General features: G+C 43.7%; 1 protein-coding gene across 5 annotated transcripts in view; it reads right to left on the bottom strand.

The window, feature by feature from the left end:
• Nucleotides 1-24,413, bottom strand: part of LOC145349908 (aldehyde oxidase 1-like) — a 185,889-nt gene that overhangs the window by 9,635 nt on the left and 151,841 nt on the right. For 4 of the 5 annotated variants that reach the window (XM_080198564.1, XM_080198563.1, XM_080198565.1 and 1 more), the window contains 4 exons: nucleotides 23,159-23,287; nucleotides 17,480-17,554; nucleotides 4,833-4,885; nucleotides 2,799-2,913 (listed from right to left, as the gene is read on the bottom strand). In XM_080198564.1, the coding sequence (XP_080054690.1) occupies nucleotides 2,799-2,913; nucleotides 4,833-4,885; nucleotides 17,480-17,554; nucleotides 23,159-23,287 (372 nt within the window). The remainder of the gene's footprint in view (nucleotides 1-2,798; nucleotides 2,914-4,832; nucleotides 4,886-17,479; nucleotides 17,555-23,158; nucleotides 23,288-24,413) is intronic. The other variant, XM_080198567.1, reaches the window with a different exon arrangement.

The raw sequence follows: 24,413 nt of genomic DNA, 5'->3' as shown, positions 1-24,413 counted from the left end.
AAAGAAGGCAAATGGTATGTTGGTCTTCAGAGTGAGAGGATTTCAGTATAGGGATAGGGGTGTTTTACTACAATTGTATAGGACATTGATGAGGCCACACCTGGAGTATTGTGTGCAGTTTTGATATCCTTATCTAAGGAAGGATGTCCTTGCTATAGATGGAGTACAGCAAATGTTTACCAGGCTGATTCGTAGGATGGCCAGTCTGTCATATGAGGAGAGATTAAATCTGTTAGGATTATATTCATCGGAGTTTAGAAGAGTGAGAGGGAATCTCATAGAAACTTATAATATTCTAACAGGGTTAGACAAGCTAGATTCAGGAAGAATGTTCCCAATGGTGGGGGATTCCAGAACTAGAGGTCATAATTTGAGGTTCAAAAGGTTAACTAGAGGTAACCTTTTAGAACTGAGGTGAAGAGAAATTTCTTCACCCATAGGGTGGTGAATGTGTGAAACTCACTACCAGTGAGTGTTGTTGAGGCCAAAACATTGTCTGCTTTCAGGAAAAAATTAGATATAGTTCTTGAGACTAAAGGCATCAAGGGATATGGGAGGAAGAGGGAATTAGGATATTGAATTCAATGATCAAGATGAATGGCGGAGCAAGCTCAAAGAGCCAAATGGCCTACTCCTGCTTCTAGTTTCTATGTTTCTGTGTTCCCCAGTGAGAGTCATGTATTTGATTTGATTTGATTTATTATTGTTACACATGTTAACATACAGTGAAAAGTATTGTTTCTTGCACATTATATAAACAAAACATACCATTCATAGAGAAGGAAAGGAGAGAGTGCAGAGTGTAGTAATGTAATCATAGCTAGGGTGTAGAGAAAGATCAACTTAATTCAAGGTTTTGTTCACCTCTTTTGGAGAGGAGGTGAACACAAATGATAAAAATAGGTAGGAAACAAGTTAAATGAGTGTGCAAAAATATGGCAGATGGAGCATAATATGGAAAAATGTGTTTGTCCACCTTCGCAGGAAAAATAGAAAAGTAGAATATTATTTTCGAAGAAAGAGACTGCAGAATTCAGCAGTACAACAAGATCCGGTGTCATTGTACATAAATCATAAAAAATTAACATCCAAGTACAGCAAGTAATTAGGAAAGCAAAAGGAATGTTGGCATTTATTGCAAGGGGATGGCATTAGTGAGAACTCGCTTGGAGTACTGTGTACAGTTTTGGTCTCTTTAAAGGAAGGATATACTTATATCAGAAGCAGATTAGAGAAGGTTAACTAGGCCAGTGGTTCCCAAACTGGGGTCTGTGGAACCTTAGGGTTCTTATGAGAGGCCTCCAAGGGTTCTACAGAAGTTTTGGCAGCACATGACAAAAAGGCAGTAATTTTATTTTAAAATGCCCAAAAAATACTGTGTGAACTAAAATGCAAATGTAGTAAGTCAGCTGAAGAAGCAAAGATTCAACAAAGAATAAGAGCCACAAAAATAAAAAAAATCAAATTATCCAATCAGAGCCAACCCTCTCTGTGCATTGTTTACGGATAGGCGGACTCATGGGCCTATCAGAAGTCAGTGCTCAGAGAGACCAAGCTCTGACTGGCCAATGTGATTTATTGTTTTTGAAAAACGGCTGAGTGAGCAGAGCAGCAGCCTATGCCTACATCTCCGCCACAGCTGCTGCTCCTTCGGCGCATAAGCTGCTATCATGCTCACTCAGCTGCTTTTCTGCCCAATTGTTACATTGGCAGTGTTAACCACATCCTAGGAACGCATTTTAAGAAACATAAATCCTAGCAAAGTAAACTAAATGCTATGTGGGGTGGGGACCATGAGAGGGTTCTTTGGGAAGGGTTTCATGGAGGTCTTAGGGAGGGGATTCATGAGAGGGAGGGCCATGGGAGGGGGACTTTTGCAGGGGATTCATGGGGGGAGGCGCTTTGGCAAGGGACTAGTGTAAATGGGACAACGGGAGGGGGTCTTTTGCATAGGATTCATGTGAGAGAGGATCTGGGAGGAGATTCATGTGAGGGGTACCTTGGTGGAGGCTGATGTGATGGGGCCATGGGAAGGGATTCACTTAGGGCGGCTAAAATGTGCAATTGACATAATAAGAATGTTTGTGGTACCCTAATGCTCTTGGGAAGTCACTAAATGTTCTGCAGCTGGAAAAAATTAGAAAATCCTGCACTCGACTACTTCTTGGGATGAAGAGTTTAGCTTATACGGAAATTTGAGCGGGTTGGGCTATATTCATTGGAATTGCGAGAGGTGATCTTATTAATACATAAAATTTTGAGGGGGCTTGACAAGATGGATGCTGAAAAGACATTTCCTTAATGGAGGTAACTAGGACTAGAGGAATAGTTTAAAAATAAAGGTTCTCCTATTTAACATGGAGATGAGGAAGAATTTATTCTCTGAGAATTGAATAATTTCAAGTCTGAGTCAGACAGATTTTTGATCCACATGGGGAGACAAAGGTTATGGGGGATGGCAGGAAAATGGAGATAAGACCACAATCAGATCAGCCATGATTTTACTGAATGATGCAGCAGGCTTGCTGGACTGAATGGCCTACTTCTGCTATTTCTTGTGATCTTAATATCCCTATGAGAATAAGGAGATGAAGGGACTGTTCCACAGTGAGAGTCACACCAATAGGAGAGGAGGAAACTCACTCTATACATAGTTCCTTCATAATCTTCAAGACTGAAATGTTATTGAAAATTCTTGTTCCCCAAAGAAAACAAACCCACCCTGTTAACTTTTCCTTACAGATTGTTAGAATTCTACATCCTACTTGGGCTCAGGTTCCTTTCCGATTTCTCCTTACCCTGTGGTCTCCTGTCAGACAATCAATCTCCACCTCAGAACACGATGCTCCAAATATGAAGTAGCTGGTCGCATTTCCCTCACCTTTCTCCCAGTCTACGAATAAATCCTCGCCCCTAAAATGACCAACATATACATCCTTTTGTTTTAGAACTCAGTCATACATTGACCTCATTAACAACCATTTGGTTAATTACACTGATATCTTAAAAATATTTACAGAGGGGCAAAGCTAGAAGCTATGAGGGTGGTGATGAAGATGTACTTTCAAACTTACCTCGTGCCAAAACTACTAAACACAGTAATTTGAGCTGAGGAGCTGCAGGAAAAGGAGGCAAAACGAAATACTTTGACCAACGTGTTTCGTAGTTCAAAGAGAGATCACAATGACTATTCTATATCGTGGAATGTTCCCTCTAAGTGATGCAACTGTGTAGCAACCCAAAACTTCACACGTGTTCTGGGCTTAAGTTGGCCTTTTAAGTTACCAGCAATGTGCAGCTGCACAAAAAAGTTAAAGGCGCTGCAAATCTAATCAATTGGCTAAACACTCTCCAAAATGAAATTACATAAGGGTGCTGGTGGCATATATATTTTTCCTGTGTATTAAGCAGACCTTACAACATTTTCCTTAATACTATGGCTCTGTATCTACCTATTGCTCATGTCCCTTTGATCCATAGTGGAAATCCTGAGTCGGATGGGTGGTGTTGAAAAGGTCATGTCTGTCCACAGTTTCTACATTTAGGAAAGCACTAACATCAGTCAATTAGTTGAGACTTCATTGCACGATCTCCTACTCCTAATGTTCAATCCCAGGACCAGAGGATCTATTAAAATTTACTCAGTCTTCCTCCTAACAATATAAGGGCCAAGATTCTAGTGCAGCAGGCTGGGAAACAACAGCGGGGGACCTGTAGTGAGGTTCACACCCACTCTCAGGCTCTTTTTTTGAGCGTAGCCAACTCCACGCTAGAAATCGATACGGAGCTGATTATAGTATTGAAATGAGGATTTCAATATGATTAGCGAGCCTGGGAGGAAATTCCCTGGGCCCGCTAGCATCCCTGCCTGGAGTAGTTCTCTCCAGCGGCATTTGTGACTGTTTCCCACTAACAGAGAACAGGCACCCTGATTGCGGTGCAATTAGGATCGGTGGAGGATGAGTAAGAACAACAATTCACCTTTTTGAATAACTGCATTGTGTGGGTGGCACGGTGGTACAGAGGCTAGCACTAATAGGGCTTAGCACTGCTGCTTCACAGCACCAGGAACATAGGTTCAATTCCAGCCTCGGGTCACTGCTTATGTGGAGTTTGCATGTTCTTCCACTGTCGGTGTGGGGATGCTCCAGTTTCCTCCCACACTCCAGTTATGTCCCGGTTAGGTGAATTGGTCATGCTAAGTTTCCCTTAGTGTCAGGAGGATTAGTGGGATAAATACGTGGGGTTACGGGGGGTAGGGCCTGCGTGGGATTGTTGGTAGCAGAATGGCCTCCATCTGCACTGTAGGGATTCTGTGATTCTAAAGTACTTTATTGCTATTAGGTGAAGAGTTTCATGATTTTGACACAGCAACAATGATATATTTCTGAGTCAGGATGGTGCTTCACTTGGAGAGGAGTTTGCAGGTAGCGGCGTTCCCATGCCCCTGTTACCCTTGTTTTTCTCGATTGTAGAGGTCATGAAATGTGAGGTTATTGAAGGAGCCTTGTCAAGTCACTATAGTGCATCTCATAGAAAGTGCAGACTACAACAGTGTCACACCAATAGTGGACAGAGTAAATGTTTAACATCATGAATGAGGTGATGATCGAGTGGACTACTTTGTCTTGGATGACACTGAACTTCTTAAACACCAGCCATGCTCTTTCCTTTCAATCTCTTCTTCACCTTGATGGGGTGTGCTGTATTCTGGCCCTGAGATGATATGACCCCAAATACTAATGGAGCCATTTTGTTATTTTCCTAAAGTCCTATTCAGTCAGGACTATCTGCTAATTCATAGGTTCATTTGGAATTAACAACAAACTTACTTGAAGAAACCAGTTGTTGATAAGCTGACCTTGTTCATAAAAGCTTCTTTCACCTAACAAAACATACATTATGTTAGTAAGATATGCCATTAATTCCCTTGGTAAAGTATGATGTTAAGGCATTTTAATAGTCATAAAATATGCAGGTGAGGTCAATGTATAAGTTATACTAGAAGGTTCATTAATCAGTATCATTAATAAACTACGCCTATAAGGTATGTTAATGAAGTGCGATTTGTAATGCATGTTACTAAGCAGCACTACTAAGATGTATTAACATGGTGTATTAGTCAGATATTGAAAAGAAAAAAGACGTTAATGCCTTTTAAAACTCCAGGATGCCACAAGTGCTTCACAGACTATGAAGTGTTACTGAAATTTAGTCGCTGTTGTGGCAGCCACTTTGCACACAGTGATTGCCCATGTGCGGCAATGTGATACTGGCCAAATAATTTGGTTTTGTGATGTTGATTGAGCAATAAGTATTGGTTAGGACTCCAGTTTCAACTTCTTTGAAATACTGCCATGAGTTATTTTATGTCCACCATTGAGGACATAGGCTTAACATCACATCTGGACCTCCAATATTGCAGCATTTCTGCACTATTGCACTGATGTATCAGCCTTGATTTTTATGCTGGATCAGAACTTGGAGAGACAACACGAATGAAAGAGTATAATTCTAAAGGGGGTGCAGGAGCAAAGATATATACGTATATATATGTGGCAGAAGACTGAGGACACGGTTCATAAAGCATGTAGAATCCTAGGTTTTATTAATTGGGGTATAGGGTACAAGAACAAGGAGGTTATGTTGAACAATTATAAGTCACTAGTTCAGCCTTAGCTAGAGTATTATATCCAGTCTGGGAAGGATATGAAGACATTGGAGAGGCATTCCAGGGATTAGGAACTTCAGTTAAGAAGATAAATTGGAGAAATTAGGACTGTTTTCCTTGGAGAAGAGCAGGTGAAAACAGATTTGATAGAAATGCAGTCAACTCCAACCATTTACAGTCCCCTCCATTGTAATCGTGTTTACTCACACAAATCTGTTTTTGTATTCAATCACCATTACGCCTCCAATTAAAATTATAACAAACTGAATGCCATCAGTGTAAAAGCATGGATTAGACCCCATTCTAAATGATAGCTATTAAACTAATCAGTGGGAATGAAGCAACTCAGAGGTTCATTTCACACTTTTATTGATTTAGATTTATATTCACGATTGAAATCCAAACAAACACGTTCCAAATTCCTCAATCCAGACAGTCAACTTCCACAAAGTACTTGGGGCAGCTGTTCTAGCCACCAGTCCCTGATACAAACCAAATTGGGGTTCAGACAGCATTTTTGAATGCCACCAACAAATTGTGGGTACCAAGCAAACAAAGCACCACAGTTGGCTGATTTTGGGAGAGGGCGAAGTTGGTCAGCATCCATTCGAGCTTGAAGACAGTTTTGATCAGGGGAGTTTTAGAGATTATCTGCATCAAGCTCTTGAAAGGTCAGCAACTGGCCAAATTTGTTTTTGTAGTCCCAGATAGGGTCTCTACAGATTCCCAAAAATTAAAACTCGAATGCTTTGGCCTAGTGTTCTCTATAATTTTATTTGTTGCACTACTTATCACACTGAGCGGTCTCTTGAATGAATGTTACTTGTGCGTAACCGGTTTATGTCTTCCATGATACATTCTGGATTGCTATACAATCACGCATCCATAAAGCTCAGAGAAGGCATTTGTTCGGTCACTTATTACTAGGTACAAATATGCAAACAGTGTCAGTGCATGCTCTACACAATTGATGTCTAGCAACTGTCAGAAATTTGTTGGTACTGTACCCTTATACCTGCTAGAGGCCTAGCTAAGGTGCACCCTCAATTTTATACTGTTGGATGCCTGGATTTTCAGCTGCAAATCGGGGAGCCATTAATTGAATTTCTCACTCCTCCGCCCCATTCTGAGCACTTTAACCCCATTCACAATTGTCTCCAAAACCGTGGAAGCATCTTAAAGTTTATGTCACTCAATGTCAATGGCCATACATTGGCAAAAGAAGCCAAATAAAATACACGTTTGTTAGGATCTATCCAGCTGGAAACATTCAGCATGACCAGGATTGCCCCGTGAATCCATCTTTAGCGCTACTGTATGTAGGATCAGAACTTAATATGTTCAGCAGGCACTTTAGATGGTATTTATTAATTTAATATTATCAATAATAACAAATAATAATAAAGCTTAATTTTCATTTTTAATCTAACTGTTCCCAGTGGCATGTTAGGAACTCAGTTCCACTATAAATCATATTTGCCATTCGTGAGATTTCTCTGGAATGAAACCTCCATGAACAAGTTAACTGTATTCAAGATCATGAGGGGTCTGAATAGCACAGATAGGGAAAAACTGTTCCCACTGGTGAAAGGATCAAGAATGGGAGAGCTCAAGTTTAAAGTACTTCATTAAAAAAAGCAAAAACATGAGGAAAAGCTTTGGTTAAGTGAATGGTTAAGGTCTGGATTTTACTGCCTGAGAATATGGTGTGGGCAGGTTCAATTGAAGCACTTAAAAGTCAGTTAACAAAAAAGGAAGAATGGGTTACAGGAAAAAAGCAGGAGAACAGCACTCAGTGGATTGCTCATTCAGGAAAGTGGTGCAGACCTGATGGGCTGAATAACCTCTGCACTTTAAAATTTATTTGTGCCAAAAGAAAGGTGTCAAAATGATTGCTCATGTGCACTCAGACTGCACTGCGACTGCCAGTACATGTGCAACTGATCCTCATGCCTCTCAAATCAGAGGCAGAATGGCACTTGCAGCTTCAGAGTTGGATTCATGCTTTATTATTGACTTGTTGAATTCACTTGTTGAATTTGCAATCCATAGCAGATAGACAAGAATAGAATTTCTGATTGTAAGTTTTAAGTAACATTTTTCTAAAGCAAGTTGGAAAAGCTCTGATGAAGCAATTCCCAGCGAACTCAGTTTATGTTTAATGGGGCTCTGAAACCCAGAGTAGTTGCCTCAAACCAATAGGGTGATGACAGGAGCTTATGTCTGTGCGCTCCAATATTGCAATCAACATTTTGGCACCAAATAGATTCAGGTTAAACATGCTTAATTACCTAACAAATACATCTTATTAACATGGCTGTGTTCATTTGTGCCTGGGGGAAGTACTTCCTGCACATGGGCACAATGAGTGTCAGTCACAATGAATGGGGATGAGTTTTCGAGAAAGATTCTAAGTACCTAACTCGTGTGAAAACAAGAGAGTTTCAGATCTCTTTTATTGGGTGACTCCAAACTGCATAATTTCTGCATTCAGAGAAGGAAAGAATGGACTAGATCATTTCTAACAACGAGAAGGAGAGGGTGGGGTAAAATCACAAGACCTTTGGATGTGCATATGCAATGGCAACCAGCAGAGAACTGACTGGTCTGAGAGATCTGCTGCCAGGCATAACCCAGCAACCCCCACCTCCCACCAACAACATTCAAGAAGGAACCACACAAAAGCCTACTTATGATAAGAGCCTCTGGTGTTGGGCTAGTGCATTAGCATAGATAAAGGATTGATTAACAAATAGAAGACAGAGAGTTGGGATAGGATGGGCATTTCAGAATGGCAACCTGTAACTAGTGCAGTGCCACTGGGATCAATGCTGCAGCTACAATTATTTACAATATGGGCAGTATGGTGGCACAGAAGTTAGCACTGCTGCCTCACAGCACCAGGGATCCAGGTTCAATTCCTGCCTTGGGTGACTGTGTGGAGTTTGCATGTTCTGCGTGTGTCTGTGTGGGTTTTGTCCGGTGCTCCAATTTCCTCCCGCAGCCCAAAGATGTGCTGGTTAGGTTGGTTGGCCATGCTAAGTTGTCTCTGAGTGTCTCAAGTTGTGTAGGTTAGATGGATTAGCCATGGGAAATGGGGATAGTGTGGGTTCATGGGCCTGAGCACAATTCTCTTTCAGAGAGTCAGACTTGATGGACAAAAGGTCATTTTCTGCTCTGCAGGGACTCTAAGATTCTAAGAATATATATTAATTACTTAAATGAGGGAAGTGACTATTATTGGCAAGTTTGCAGATGACACAAAAATAGGTGGGAAGGCAAGCGGTAATAATGACACAGAGGGTGAATTTTCTGGTCACACTCGCCCCTAAGCTGGAAAATCCCACCGAGGTCAGTGGACCTTTGCATGGTGGTGGGTAGGATGGTAAAGATCTGGCCAAAGAGTCTACAGGGGAATATAGACAGGTTAACTGAGTGGGAAAAAAACTTGGTAGTATCGTAGAATCACTACAATGCAGAAGGAGGACATTCAGTCCATCAAGCCTGCACTGACAACAATCCAGCCTGCCCTATCCTTGTATTTACCCTTCTAATCCCCCTGACTAAAGGGCAATTTAGCATGGCCAATCAACCTAACCGCATATCTTTGATCTGTCAGAGGAAATCAGAGCACCCAGAGAAAACCAACGTAGGCACAGGGAGAACGTGCAAACTCCACTCAGACTGTCACCCAAAGCCAAAATTGAACCTGTGTCCTGGCTTCGTGAGGCAGCAATGCCAACCATTGTACCACCACCAAGGAATATAATGTAGGAAAATGTGAAATTCTGCACTTTGATAGGACGAGTAAAGGAGCTGAATATTATTTAGATGGAGAAAGACTACAACAATCTGCAGTACAGAAAAATTTGGGGGTCCTCATGCACAAAAAGCTAGGATGTAAGCTCAGAAGATAATAGGGAAGGTAAATGGAATTTTTTTTTAAGTTTATTTGTTGGTGTCACAAGTTACCACTGCAATGAAGTTACTGTGAAAATTCCATCATACTCTGGCGCCTGTTCGGGTACACTGTGGTGGAATTTAGCATGGCCAATCTGTCTAATTTGCATATCTTTGGAGTGTGGGAGGAAACTGGAACATCTGGAGGAAACACACACAGACACGGGAAGAATGTGCAAACTCCAAACAGACAGTCACCCAAGGCCGGAATTGAACCTGGGTCCCTGGAGCTGTGAGGCAGCAGTGCAGATAAGGCAGGAAATCGGAGTTGAGGATTATCACATCAGATCTGTCTTAATCTCATTCAATGGCAGAGTAGTCTCGATGGGCCAAATGGCCTATTTCTGCTCCTCCATCTTATGGTCTAAGCTCAACATCAACCAGGACAAAGTAAATCACTTGATTGGCACCCCATCCACAAGGATTTATTCCCTCCACCAATAGCAATAGCAGCAGTATGTACCATCTACAAGATGCACTGTAGAAACTCAAAAGGCTCCCAAAAAAAACACCTTCCAAATCCACAACTGCTACCATCTTGGGTAAGAGTAGCAGACATCTACAAGTGTGAAGTGTGAAGTTCACACTTACAATTGCAAGAGTGAAGTTGTCCACTTTGGTAAGAACAATGGTAGGAAGGACTATTACTTACGTGGCGAAAAACTGCAGCATGCGACGGTGCACAGGGACCTCGGGGTCCTTGTGCATGAGTCGCAAAAACCCAGCCTGCAGGTGCAGCAGGTGCTCAGGAAGGCAAATGAGATGCTGGCCTTCATAGCGAGGGGGATTGAATATAAAAGTAGGGAGGTCTTGCTGCAACTGTACAGGGTCCTGGTGAGGCCGCAGCTGGAGTACTGTGTGCAGTTTTGGTCACCGCACTTACGCAAGTATATTTTGGCCTTGGAGGGAGTGCAGAGGAGGCTGATACCAGAGTTAAGGGGGTTGAACTATGAGGAGAGGCTGAATAAACTAGGCTTGTACTCGTTAGAGTTTAAAAGAATGAGGGGAGATCTCATTGAGACATATAAGATGATGAATGGGATGGATAGGATAGAGGTGGAGAGGCTCTTCCCACTCAGAAAGGACAGTAGAGGGCACTCAAGATAAAGGGGGGGCAGTTTAGAACGGAGTTGAAGAGGAACTTCTTCACTCAAAGGGTGGTGAATCTCTGGAATTCTCTGCCCGTTGAAGTGGTGGAGGCTGCCTCGCTAAATATATTTAAGACGTGGGTTGATAGGTTTTTGATAGGCAAGGGGATTAAGGGTTATGGGGAGAGGGCGGGAATGTGGAACTGAGCCACGACAGATCAGCCATGATCTTATTGAATGGCGGGGCAGGCACGAGGGGCTGGATGGCCTACTCCTGCTCCTATTTCTTATGTTCTTATGTTCATCTGGGAACACCACAACTTGGAAATTTCCCTCCAGGTCATTTACCATCCTGACTTGCAAGTAAAGGTTCATCGACATTTACAGCACAAAAGGAGGTTATTCAGCCCACCATGTCCATACCAGACAATAAAGATCTGACTACACCAATTGCATTTTTCACAGTTTGTCCACAGCCCTGGAGGTTACGTCAGCGCAAGTGAATATCTAAATACTTCTTAAATGTTACAAATGTTTCTGGTTCAATCACCCTTTCAGGCAGAGTTCCAGATTCCCACCACCCTCTGGATGAAAATAATTCTCCTCATCTCCCCTCTTAGCCTTCTATCTCCTGCCTTAAATCCCAGCTGCCTGATTATTGACCCCTCTACTAATGGAAAAAGTGCCTTCCTATCCACTCTATCTCTGCCTCTCATAGTTTCCTACACCTCTATCAGGTCCCTTTTTCACTTTCGATGCTTCAAGGAAAATAGCTCCAATTTATCAAATTATTCTTCATAGCTCAAACCCTCCAGCCCAGGCAGCATGCTGGTAAATCTCCTCCGGACTCTCTCCAGCGCATTCACATCCTTCCTATAAGGTGATGACAAGAACTGCACACAGAACTCCTGTTGTGGCCTCCCCAACATTTTAAACAGTTCTAGCATGACCTCCCTGCTCTTGTATTCCATGCCTCCACTAATAAAGGTCTGTATCGCATATGGCTTCTTAACCACCTATCTACCTGTCCTCCACCTTCACGGATCCGCACTCCAAAGTCCCTCTGGTCTTCAATACTTTTCAGTATCCTACCATTCATAGTGTAATCCTTTGCCTTGTTAATCCACCCCAAATGCATTACCTTACACTTTAATGGGTTGAATTCAATTTGCCACTGCTCTGTGTGTCTGGCCAGTCCATTGACATGCTCCTGCAGTCTATAGCTATGCCCCTCACTCTTTATCACTCTTTTGATTTAGTACCGTCCGCAAACTTCTCAGTCATATCCTCTATATTTGAGTCCAAACTATAAATGTGCACCACAAAAAGAAAGGCTCGAACCTCACTGGAAACAGACTTTCAGTCACAGAAATATCTCTCTACCATCACCCTCTGCATCCTGCCTTTCAGCCACTTTTGGATCCAGTGTGCCACTTTTAATTGGATCTTATGGGCCCTTACCTTCTTGATCAGTCTGCTGTAGGTTTCTCACAGAAACCTCTGACGGGATCTCACAGAAACCTATAAAATTCTAACAGGGCTATACAGAGTAGATGCAAGAAAGATGTTCTCGATAGTGGGGGTGTCCAGAACCGGGGTAATAGTCTAAGGATACAGGGTAAACCTTTTAGGACTGAAATGAGGAGAAATTTCTTCACTCGGTGGTAAGCCTATGGAATTTTCTATCACAAAAAGCAATTGAGGCCAAAACATTGTATGTTTTCAAGAAGTTAGATATAGCTCGTGGGGCAAATGGGATCAAAGATATTGGGTGAAAGTGGGATCGAGCTATTGAGTTGGATGATCAGCCACTGAATGGTGGAGATAGATCAAAGGGCTGAATGGCCTGCTCCTGATGCTATTTTCTATGTTTCTATGAAGGAACTTATCAAAAGCTTTGCTAAAGTCCACATCAAATCCGTCAAACACAAGTAACTGTGATGCCACTGCTTAAAAAAGGAGGTAGACAAAAGGCAGGTAACTACAGGGCGGTTAGCTTAACCTCTGTAGTAGAGAAAATGCTTGAATCTATCATCAAGGAAGAAGTGGCGAGACATCTGGCTATAAATTGTCCCATTGATAAGATGCAGCATGGGTTCACGAAGAGCAGGTCATGTTGACTAATTTCGTGGAGTTCTGAAGGAGGTGCAGAGGAGATTCACTAGGTTGATTCCAGAGTTGAGAGGATTGGCTTGTGAGGAGAGACTGAGTAGACTGGGGCTATACTCATTGGAATTCAGAAGAATGAGGGGAGATCTTATAGAAAGATATAAAATTATGAGCAGGGAAGTTGTTTCCACTGGCAGGTGAAACTAGAACTAGGGGGCATAGCCTGAGTTGGACTGAGTCGACGAGGATCTTCTTCACACAAAGGGTTGTGAATCTGTGGAATTCCCTGCCCAGTGAAGCAGTTAAGGCTACCTCACTGAATGTTTTTAAGGCAAGGATAGATAAATTTTTGAACAATAAAGGAATTAAGGGTTATGGTGAACGGGCAGGTAAGTGGAGCTGAGTTTACAAAAAGATCAGCCATGATCTTATTGAAAGGTGGAGCAGGCTTAAGGGGCAGATGGCCTACTCCTGCTCCTAGTTCTTATGTAGGTCTTACGTTCCCTTAATAAATCTGTGCTAACTATCCCTAATTGACCCATTTCTATCCAAGTGTAGATATATTCTGACCCTCAAAATTCTTTCTAGTAACCTCCCCACCATCAAGGTTAGATTGGCTGGCCTATAATCTCCTGTTCTACCCCTACTTTCTTTTTTTAATAATGGGACAATATTAGCAGTCCTTGGGCAGCTCACCTGTGGCAGGAGACAATTTAAAAATTACTGATATCTCCTCCTTTGCCTTCATCGACAGCCTGGAATACATTTCATCTGAGCCTGCGGGTTTATCCACTTTTAAGGCTGATAAACTTGCTAGTACCTCCTCTCTCTTTATGTTAATTTCTTCTAATATGTCACAGTCTTTCACTCTGATGTCTATGCCTGTATCATCCTTTTCCACTGTGAAGGCTGACACAAAGTATTCATTAAGGACTGTACCCACATTTTCCAGGTCCATACACAGTTTACATATATGGTCCATAATTGGCCCTACTCTTTCCTTCATTATTCTTGAGTTCTTTTCTCTTTAGGTTTTTCTTTATTCTACCTGTACTCTCTTAGCTATCCTAATTTCCTTTTATAAGATCCCCCCTTCACTTGTTAGACTTTTCTCAGGATTCTAATATTGAGTCCTCCACATAAGACCAGAAGATATGAGAGCAGAATTAGACCATTCGACCCATCAAGTCTGTTCCATTCAGTTATGACTGATATGATTCTAATCCCCATTCTCCTGCCTTCTCCCTGTAACCTTATTGATCAAGAACCTATCTATCTCTGTCTTAAAGATACTCAATGACCTAGCCTCCACAGCCTTCTGTGGCTATGAGTTCCACAGATTCACCACTCTCTGACTGAAGAAATTTCTCCTCATTTCAGTTTTAAAGGAGCATCCCTTCACTCTGAGGTTGTGCTTTCGAGTTCTAGTCTCTCCCATGTGTGGAAACATCCTCTCCACATCCATTCTATCTCGACCTCTCAGTATTCAGTTTCAGTTTCTGCCATAAGCTTCCCTTTTTTCCTTAATGTTGACCTTTATGTCACTTGACATCCAGGGTTTTCTGGTCTTAGTCCCACTCTTTGGGCAGAATTTTTCCATCCTGCCCACTATAATTCCCGTGGCAGGTTGCGGGGGGGGGGGCGTGGGGGGGCAGACCATGCCAAGGCTCATTGACCTCAGTTTTGGGGTGAGCACACATGAAAAATCCCACCCTTTGTCTTTATGGGAACATAATTGTCCTGTGGTCTCACTATCTCCTCCATGAAGGCCTCCTACTGGTTTGACACTGTTTTATCTGCAAGTAGCTGTTCCCAGTACACTTGCACCAAATTATATCTTCATAAAATTAAACTTTCCCCAGTTAAGAAAATTTATTCCCGACCCACCCTTATCCTTTCCTATAACTATCCTAACTGAGTTAGCTGGAATTCTCCAAAAAAATATTTTAAGTGTCGAATTCGCGTGGAAAGTGGAGTAATTCACACTGTTTTTAAGCAAGAGTTCAGAGAAGAATCTCCCACATCTGTGTGCTGCAGAGGCCACCAGTATGAAATCATTAAAAACTAGGGTGAGGGCCTTTTCCTGCTGGACAGGCTGAAATCAGCACGCTGAGTGGGCCACTGCACATGCCCTGTCAGTGTCAAGATCGGTGTCCACAGAGTGGCCCGGCATTGCTGGCCTCCTTATTGATGGCCAGGTCTGTGATCCCCGCATCCCCACAGCCTGACCACTGGCCCCCAGACCATTCCCGGGCTCAGCCCTGACGTCCCTCCCCTGCAGTTCAGCCCCCCCACTCCCGCACCCCCAATGCCAACCCTCCAGCAGGCTGACCTCCCTCTCCCCGCCCCCACTTTCCCAATCCCAACTGCAGAGTGGCAGCAGGACCTCCCACCCACCCCCACCAATCACCCCCCCCCCCCCCCCCCAGTCCCTGCCACCACCAGGCCCCCCCAGTCTCAAGACACCCCCTGGGCATTGGCACTTTGCCCCTTGGACGGTGCTGGGGATACAGGCTGGTACTACCAGAGTGCCAATGCCCCTCCAGCCCAATCCTCCTGGAGTGGGGGGGGCGGGGGGGGGGGCTCCGATTCCCTCCCCTCCCCCTTCAGTTCAGCGGGATTGGGCTGCTTGTTTTCCAAAAGTGGGGAGCTACTGTAATCACTGGAGTGAAATACTCCTGGTGAGGGTGGAGAAACTAGTGAAATTTAAATCACATGTAAAATAATATTTAAATGTCTTCCACACCTCCCTGCCGATTTCTGGAGCAGAAACTGCTGGAAATCCAGTGCTGGGAGATGCTATTGCAGTGGAACCGCAAGTGCAAATCCCATGCGTTGTCCTCCACAAGATTCTCCCAGCCCGCAGTGCTCAAAAATTAGAGGTCACTATCTGCAAAAAGCTCGCTTATTGGTAGGCCTTCCATTTACAAATTTACTGGAGTTCTATGAGGATGTGTCTAGGGCAGTGGATAGAGGAGAGCCGGTGGATGTGGTCTTTCTGGATTTTCAGAAGGCGTTTGACAAGGTACCTCACAAGAGGTTATTGCAGAAGGTCAGGGGACATGGAGTTGGGGGTAGGGTGTTAGCGTGGATAGAGGATTGGTTGTCAAATAGGAGGCAGAGAGTGGGGGTCAATGGGTGCTATTCGGATTGGCGGTTGGTGACTAGTGGGGTGCCCCAGGGGTCGGTGCTGGGGCCTCAGCTATTTACCATTTATATAGATGATCTGGAGGAGGGAACCGAGTGCAGGGTGTCGAAATTTGCTGATGACACCAAGATTGGGGGAAAGGCAAATTGTGCGGAGGGTGTGGAGAGTCTGCAGAAGGATCTAGATAGGCTGGGCGAATGGGCCAGGAAATGGCAAATGGAATTTAATGTTGGCAAGTGTGAGGTGGTCCACTTTGGTAGGAAGAATGGTAGGAAGGACTATTACTTACGGGGCGAAAAACTGCAGCACGCGACGGTGCAGAGGGACCTCGGGGTCCTTGTGCATGAGTCGCAAAAACCCAGCTTGCAGGTGCAGCAGGTGGTCAGGAAGGCGAATGGGATGCTGGCCTTCATAGCGAGGGGGATTGAATATAAAAGTAGGGAGGTCTTGCTGCAGCTGTATAGGGCATTGGTGAGGCCGCAGCTGGAGTACTGTGTGCAGTTTTGGGCGCCACACCTGCTCAAGGATATTTTGGCCCTGGAGGGAGTGCAGAGGAGGTTTACTAGGCTGATACCGGAGTTGAGGGGATTGAGCTATGAGGAGAGGCTGAATAAACTAGGCTTGTACTCGTTAGAGTTTAGAAGAATGAGGGGAGATCTCATTGAGACGTATAAGATGATGAATGGGATGGATAGGATAGAGGTGGAGAGACTCTTCCCGCTCAAAAAAGACAGTAGGACTAGGGGGCACAGCCTCAAGATAAAGGGGAGGCGGTTTAGAACGGAGTTGAGGAGGAACTTCTTCACTCAAAGGGTGGTGAATCTCTGGAATTCTCTGCCCATTGAAGTGGTGGAGGCTGCCTCGCTAAATATTTTTAAGAAGCAGGTTGATGGGTTCTTGATAAGAGAGGGGATTAAGGGTTATGGGGAGAGGGCGGGAAAGTGGAACTGAGCCACAACAGATCAGCCATGATCTTATTGAATGGCGGGGCAGGCTCGAAGGGCTAGATGGCCTACTCCTGCTCCTATTTCTTATGTTCTTATGTTCTTATTTCTGAATATTAGATCTAGAATTGCCCCTCATTTTTTGGGCTTTCTACATACTGGTTAAAAAAGTTCTGGGTGCAATTTAAGAAGTTTGCTCCCTCTCTACCTTGCACACTAAAACTAACCTCATTAATATTTGGTCAGTTAAAATCCTCAAATATTCCTACACATTGCTGTTCCTTCACTGTTGCGGGGCCAAAACCTGGGAACTGTCTCCCCAAACAAAAGGTTAGGTGTACCTACACCACAGGGACTGCACTGGTTGAAGAAGGCAACTCACCAACACCTTCTCAAGGGCAATTTGGGACAACCAATAAATGTTAGCCTAGCCAGCAATGCCCACAACTTATGAATGTTACGAGATTATGTAAGGTTCCATATGATATGAATATAAGTTGTTTATTCTTTATGTATTCTTTCATTAAAACAACCTGAATGGTTTGTATTGGTGACTCACCCAGTCCTTCCAGGTTCCTTTGGGATTGTCATGCATGAAAGGTTCCAGTCGCTGCAGCAGAGTTTGACAAGCAGCCTATAGGAACACGACCAAACCACAATTAAGAAAATGTCATGTCAGGAAATTCATTGACACAGAAAAATAACCTGGTACTAGAATCCAAAGTACAAACACCCACTAACGTCACATGAGAATAGGCTTCCCTCTGGTAAAGATAATGAGACGTGTTTGTCCAGCTTCATTTAACCAGCTGACAAGGCCTTGTGCCATTTTACAGTCCCCACCTCTGGGCCAAAAGCTCCTCGTCTTCTTCCTTGCCAAAACTTATTGGCCGTGGCAGGAGCATTCATGATGCAATCCAGATATTTTTAAACACCGACTTGGCTTGGTGCAATCACAAATTATTCAAATTCTTCACTGAGTGTGTGGCTTGCTTTATCCTTCACCAGTTCTAAAAGAGAGTCTGCTAGTACATTTGATAGGTTGTAATTCCTCTTCAATGCTAGGTTAAGCTCTGACCTTGGCCTGGAGTGATAGACATTCTCAGGAATTGGCTTGTCTGTCTGCACCTCAGCAATCTTTAGGAGTTCTCCCAGGTCTGGTCAAACGCAGCCAGTTTGTCTAGCACACAGTTATCTTGTTGCGTGCAGCACTGGCAGAATCCTTGCAGATTGCTATTATCAAGGTATGTCCGGTACTCTGTGAAGGGCTCACTTCAATGGGTTTTTATCTTCCGGAGAAAATCCAGCATGCGCTCGTTGACCTTCCTGCCCTCCTGCAGATATTTCCGCAGATCCTTCTCTTTCTACAGGCACAGCATGAACTCCTTGTTGGGCTTATCGCACTGCGAGCTGTAGTGGTGAGCAGCCACTTTCAGCACCGCCAATGACACATTCACCTCTTGCAGCGACAGCAGCTTGGACATGGTCATTTTCCTATGCCCCCAACTACCCCCCCCCCCCCCCCCCCCCCCCCCCCCGGCCTCCCCTCTTGAGTTCAATGGCTTACTAATCAGCCTGTGAGTCCTTCCACCACTTCCTCACTGTTCCCCCCCCCCCAAAAAGTGTACATGTGAAGATACATCAAGATACTTTGAACACAGTATTAGAACTTACAGTGAGATGAGATTTGTTTTTTAATTCAGTCAAAGGATGTGGGCATTGCTATCAAGGCTGTTATTTATTGCCAAATCCTGGTTCTCCTGTGAAAATGGTGGTGGACCATTGTTTGTGTAGGTTTGATAAATTAACTTGCGCAGTCCATTCAAAGAGTCATTAGGAGTTAATCACATAGATGTGGGCCTGGAATCACATAATGACCAGGCTGGATAAGGGTGGCAGGTCAGTTGTTCTATTGAATCACCTTGTTACTTTTTCTGATACTAGCTTTTTATTTTCAGATGTTTTAAAACTAAACTCAACTTCTCAAGTTTGAATTCATGTTCATTAGAACATCAATCCACAAACATGATATAATTGAAGCAATATCAGATACATGCCAGGTTTCTCGTTCTTCGGGAAGAAAAACTGGTCGCCCAGCCTCTTGGATATGGAGATTCAGGAAATCCAATGAGATTAGAACGAGGGAAAAAAGTGGGAAAGTGTGTAAGTGTATGAACTGAAGTTTTATAGTTTTATTTTTAGAGACTGAAAGTGTTTTCACACAATAGGACATCAGCTAATGAAATATTGTGGGCGGTAGCCCCATGGTTGGAACTTTCCCAGGAACAGGCTGGGAACCATGATTGCTACCTGCTCCCTGGAGTTGAGCAGCCAATTTGTGTTGTTAAGCCCCAGTTGGGAATGATTTTGGGATCTCTCTTCAATTTTGCTGGCAACACAGCCCCTCACCCCCCCAACCACCTTCTCCCCAACTACAGGGAAAGATTGCCGACTCAATAGAGGTGGCATTTCTACAGCAAGTTGATATGGCAATTTGGAGTTGATGACTTCATGAAGATTTGAGCTATAAACTATGTTTATAAACAGAACTTATGACCAGGACAATTCAGTGCAAATATTTCCACTCCATCCCACTTGGCATATCAATCTGGATCCTGTTTTTTAAAATACAGGATAAGCAGCACAGCAAGGGTGCAAACATATTAATACACATTCAAGGTCCCTATTTTCCCTCCTGGAAGGTTTGAGGCTGCTTCCATTATCAGCAGATCTGTGGAACACTTGACATTGCAATTAAGACTTACAGTTGGTAAAACAATATGACAAGAGGCCAAGGATATTTCCTGTACAATGCAAGGAACCTCAGTTTCAGGTTTGGAGGACATCTTGGGTTGGTAGTGGTTCTACTTCAGCACGATGAAACCATCCTTCCACCTAGTCCTCCCCACCATCAAAATATTAGAATTCATTTTTATGACTTCCAGATGATAAATGCGATCTGGCTAAAGAACCAGAAGCTGAAGTTAAAGAGCTATGGAGCAAAACAGCATGGAAATAGGCCCTTCAGCCCAACGAGTCCATGCCAACCCTGGTGCCCTCCCAGCTTGTCCCAATTGCATTTGGCCCATATCTTTCTAATCCTTTCCTATCCATGTACTTATCAAAATGTTTTTTAAATGTTGCGATTGTACTTGCCTCAACCACTTTCTCTGGCAGTTCATTTCATATATGCACCTCCCCTCTGAGTGAAGAAGTTGTCCCTCAGATCTCGTTTAAATCTTTCCCCTCATGTCTTAAACCTATGCCATCTAGTTTTCAATTCCCCTTTTCCGGGATGAAGACTATGTACGTTCAACCTATCTATGCCCCTCATGATTTTACACACCGCAGTAAGTTCACCCCTCATTCTCCTACATTCCAAGGAATAAAGGCCTAGCCTGACCAATCTCTTCCTATAACTCAGGCCCACTAGTCCTAGAAATATTTTTGTAAATCTTTTTTGCACTCTTTCCACTTTATCAATGTCTTTCCTATAACTGGATGACTGTACATAGGACTCCAAGTGTGGCCTCAACGACTTGCACAACTGTAACATAATGTTCCAACTCCTATTCTCAATGCCTGACTGATGAAGGCCAATGTGCTAAATGGCTTCTTCACCACCCTGTCTATCTGTGATGCCGCTTTCAGTGAACTATATACTTGTACTCCTAGGTTCTTCTGTTTCTCAACATTCCCCAGGGCCCAACCATTCACTGTATAAGTCCTACCTTGGTTTGACTTGCGAAAATGCCATACCTCACACTTTACTGAAATCCATTTACCAGTCCTCGGCCCATTTCCCTAACTGATCAAGATCCCCCTAATCTTCTTCAGAATCAATGATTCCTCCTAATTTATGATCATTCGCAAACTTACTAACCACGCCTTGTATATTCACATTCCAAATCATTAATAGAAATAACCACTAAGAGTCCCAGACTGACCCTTGAGGCACACCACTAGTCACGGGCCTCCAGCCCGAGAAACAACCTTCGACTATCACCCTCTGGTTCCTGTCATTGAGCCAATTTTGAATCCAATTAGTTTGCTCTCCCTGGATCCCATGAGACCTAACTTCCCAGACTAGCCTGCTATGTGAGACTTTGTCAAAGGCCTTGCTGAAGTCTCTGGAGACAACATTTACTGTCCTACCCTCATCCATCCTCTTGGTTACCTCTTCAAAAAACCTTAAAAGATTTGTCAGACGTGACTTCCCGCACAGAAAACAATGTTGACTACTCCTGATACCTGTCCCTCAGAATCCCCTTCAGTAATTTACCCACCACTGATGTCAAGCGCACAAGCCTGTAATTCCCCGTCTTGTCTTTGCTATCCTTCTTAAACAACAGAACAACATTAGCCACCCTCCAGTCTTCTGGAACTTTAAAAGAGATGAAGCAAATATCTCTGCAAGGGTCTCTGCAATTTCTTCCCTAGCCTACCACAAGATCCAAGGATGCACTTAATCAGGCCCAGGGGATTATTCCACCTTAATGTGCTTTAAGGTTGCCTATTAATACGCATGTGGCCCTAGTCATCTCCCTTCCTTCTTTAGCACCCACTTACCCTACCTCATTTCCTAACAGGAGGTCCAGTGCTGCACCGTCCCAAGTAGGGCCCTCTATATATTGATTCAGAAAACTTTTTTGGACGCATTTAACAAATTCCACCCCATTCAGGCCCTTTATACTATGGGTGGCCCAGTCAATACTGGGGAAATTAAAATCTCCCACTAATACTCCTGTTATTCTTACAACTATCTGCAATCTCTCCTTTAGTTCCCACTATCTATTGAGGAGTCTGTAATACAGTCCCATTAGTGTGACCATCCCTTTCTTGTTTCTAAGTTCTATTCATGTGGTCTCATTTGATGAACCCCCAAGAATATCCTCTTTAAGGACTGTTGTTATGCCCTCCCTTATCACCAACTCCCCTTCCTCACTTACCTGTACCTCTGTCACACCTGTAGCATCTGTATCCTGGAACATTGAGCTGCCAGTCTTGTCCTTTTCTCAGCCACTTTTCTGTATGGCATCTCATAACTTCCCAGTCTCCAGAGCCAATCCACACTCTGAGCTCGTTCATCTTACCTGTTAAGCCTTGTGCATTGAAATAAAGCAGGAGACTTTTCTCTCTCTTAGCTGTGCCCCGGCTAACCTGACTACTAAATTTGCTCTTGTTAGCTATTGTACTTTTCCTTGACTTCTCACTGGCCCTTTTCCCACGCCCCTGCCAAGCTGGTTTAAACCCTCCCGGGTAGCACTAGTAAATCTCCCTGCAAGGAAATTGGACTCCCTCCTGTTCAAGTGGAATTTGCCTCTCTTGGACAGGTCACCTCTACCCCAGAAGATCCCAATGATCCAAGAACCTAAATCCCTGTCCCCTGCACCAATCCTCCACCATGCATTCATCTGGACTATTTTTCTATTTTTGTCCTCACTGGCACGTGGCACTGAGCATAATCCGGAGATCACTACCCTTGAAGTCCTGCTTTTTAACTTCCCTATCCTCATTCCGCAGGACCTCATCCCTTTTTCTACCTATGTTGTTTGTACCAATGTGTACAATGATCGTTGGTTGTTCACAGTCCCTCTTCAGAATGTTCTGTAGCTGCTCAGAAACACCCTTGACGCTGGCACCCAGGAGGTAACGCATCATTTTGGCGTCACTTCTGTCACACAGTATCTCCTGTCTGTCCCCTTCACTATCGAGTCTCCTATCAGTATAGCTCTGTCTGACCTCACCCTTTCCCTCTGAGCCTGAAAGCCGATCACACTACCACAGACCTGCTACTTACTACAAACCCCTGAAAGGTCATCCCCCTCAACAGTATCCAAAGCGGTATCTTTGTTAGAGATGGGAATGGTCACAGAGGAACCCTGCACTGTACCTGCACAGAAGTTGTTAGAAGCTCTCAGTAAGAGCTAGCATGGAATGGCTCAACATTGGGTAAAGGACCGAAGCTAGCAACCAAGGTAAGAAGATTATGGTAGAATTTTTTTTAAGGTGGCTCAATACTCTGTGCAATTTCCCACCATCCGCACCAGCAGGATTCACACCCATTTTCTCACTGGGTCGACACTGAAAAATTCTGATAAGGTTCCACCCATTGTACTCATGAGGGTCTTAATACAATGATCAGCTTAAGTTATTTCTTCCTTACAATAACACAATTCATTCACCAATGGGATCCACTCTAAAACCCTAACTGCATCTGAGCTTGAATTCCCCTTACCTTCACAGCCATGCCGTTAAGATCGGTACTGAAGGAGGCCGCAGTAGGACTGGTGTTGGGCACTGTCGCAGTGGAAGTTTCATTCAGGTGAATGGCTGACATTGGAATCTTCAGCTCATGACTGGCAATCTGAAAGGTTAAGAAGGAAAAGGAGTTAGCTGCGTCAAGGACAGAGTGCTTCATCAAGGGTAGGCCATCTCATGCCAAATGTCACACCAAGGCTGGAGGAACTACTAATTCGAAAATTACCATTTACATTTTTCAAACAGAATTGTATAAATATGTTCTCACATAGACCAGTCTGCCTAATTTGTGCTCCGTCTCATAGGCTCCAAAATTCCACGGGTTTCTCCCTATCTGCGACTGGATCCTGAATTACCTAACCCATAGGCCGCAATCAGTAAGTACAGGCAGCAAACCTCCTCCACGATCATCTTCAACACTAGTGCCCCACAAGGCTGTATCCTCAGTCCTTTACTATATTCCAAATACAGCTATGACTGTGTGGCCAAATTCACCTCCAACTCGACTTTCAAGTTTGCTAATGATATCTCCATAGTGGATCGGATCTCAGACAATGACGAGACAGAGCACAGGAATGCGATCAAGAGTCTGGTACAACAATCAAATCTCTCCCTCAATGTCAACAAAATGAAGGAGATAGTCATCAACTGCGGGAAGAGTAGTGGAGAATATGCTCCTGTCTACATCAGTGGGGACGAAGTAGAAATGGTCGAGAGCTTCAAGTTTTTAGGTGTCCAGATCATCAACAACCAGTCCAGGTCCCCCCAAGCTGACACTATTGTTAAAAAAAGCCCATCAATGCCTCTACTTTCTCAGAAGACTAAGGAAATTTAGCATGTCAGCTATGACTCTCACCAACTTTTACAGATGCACCATAGAATTATTTCTGGTTGTATCACAGCTTGGTATAGCTCCTGCTCTGCCCAAGACTGCAAGAAACTACAAAGGGTCGTGAATGAAGCTCAGTCCATCATGCAAACCAGACTCCCATCCATTGACTCTGTCGACACTTCCCACTGCCTCGGCAAAGCAACCAGAATAATTAAGGATCCCACGCACCCTGGACGTTCTCTCTTCCATCTTCTTCCATCAGGAAAAAGATACGAAAGTCTGAGTCATGTACCAACCAACTCAAAACAGCTTCTTCCCTGCTGCCATCAGATTTTTGAATGGACCTACCTTGCACTAAGTTGAGTTTTCTGTACATCCTAGCTATGACTGTAACACTACA

This window comes from Carcharhinus amblyrhynchos, chromosome 11 (assembly GCF_965287045.1).
Source record: "Carcharhinus amblyrhynchos chromosome 11, sCarAmb.v2.hapA, whole genome shotgun sequence".
NCBI lineage: Eukaryota > Metazoa > Chordata > Chondrichthyes > Carcharhiniformes > Carcharhinidae > Carcharhinus > Carcharhinus amblyrhynchos.
The sequence above is the reverse complement of the archived record's forward strand: the minus strand, read 5'-3'. Positions and strand labels throughout refer to the sequence as shown.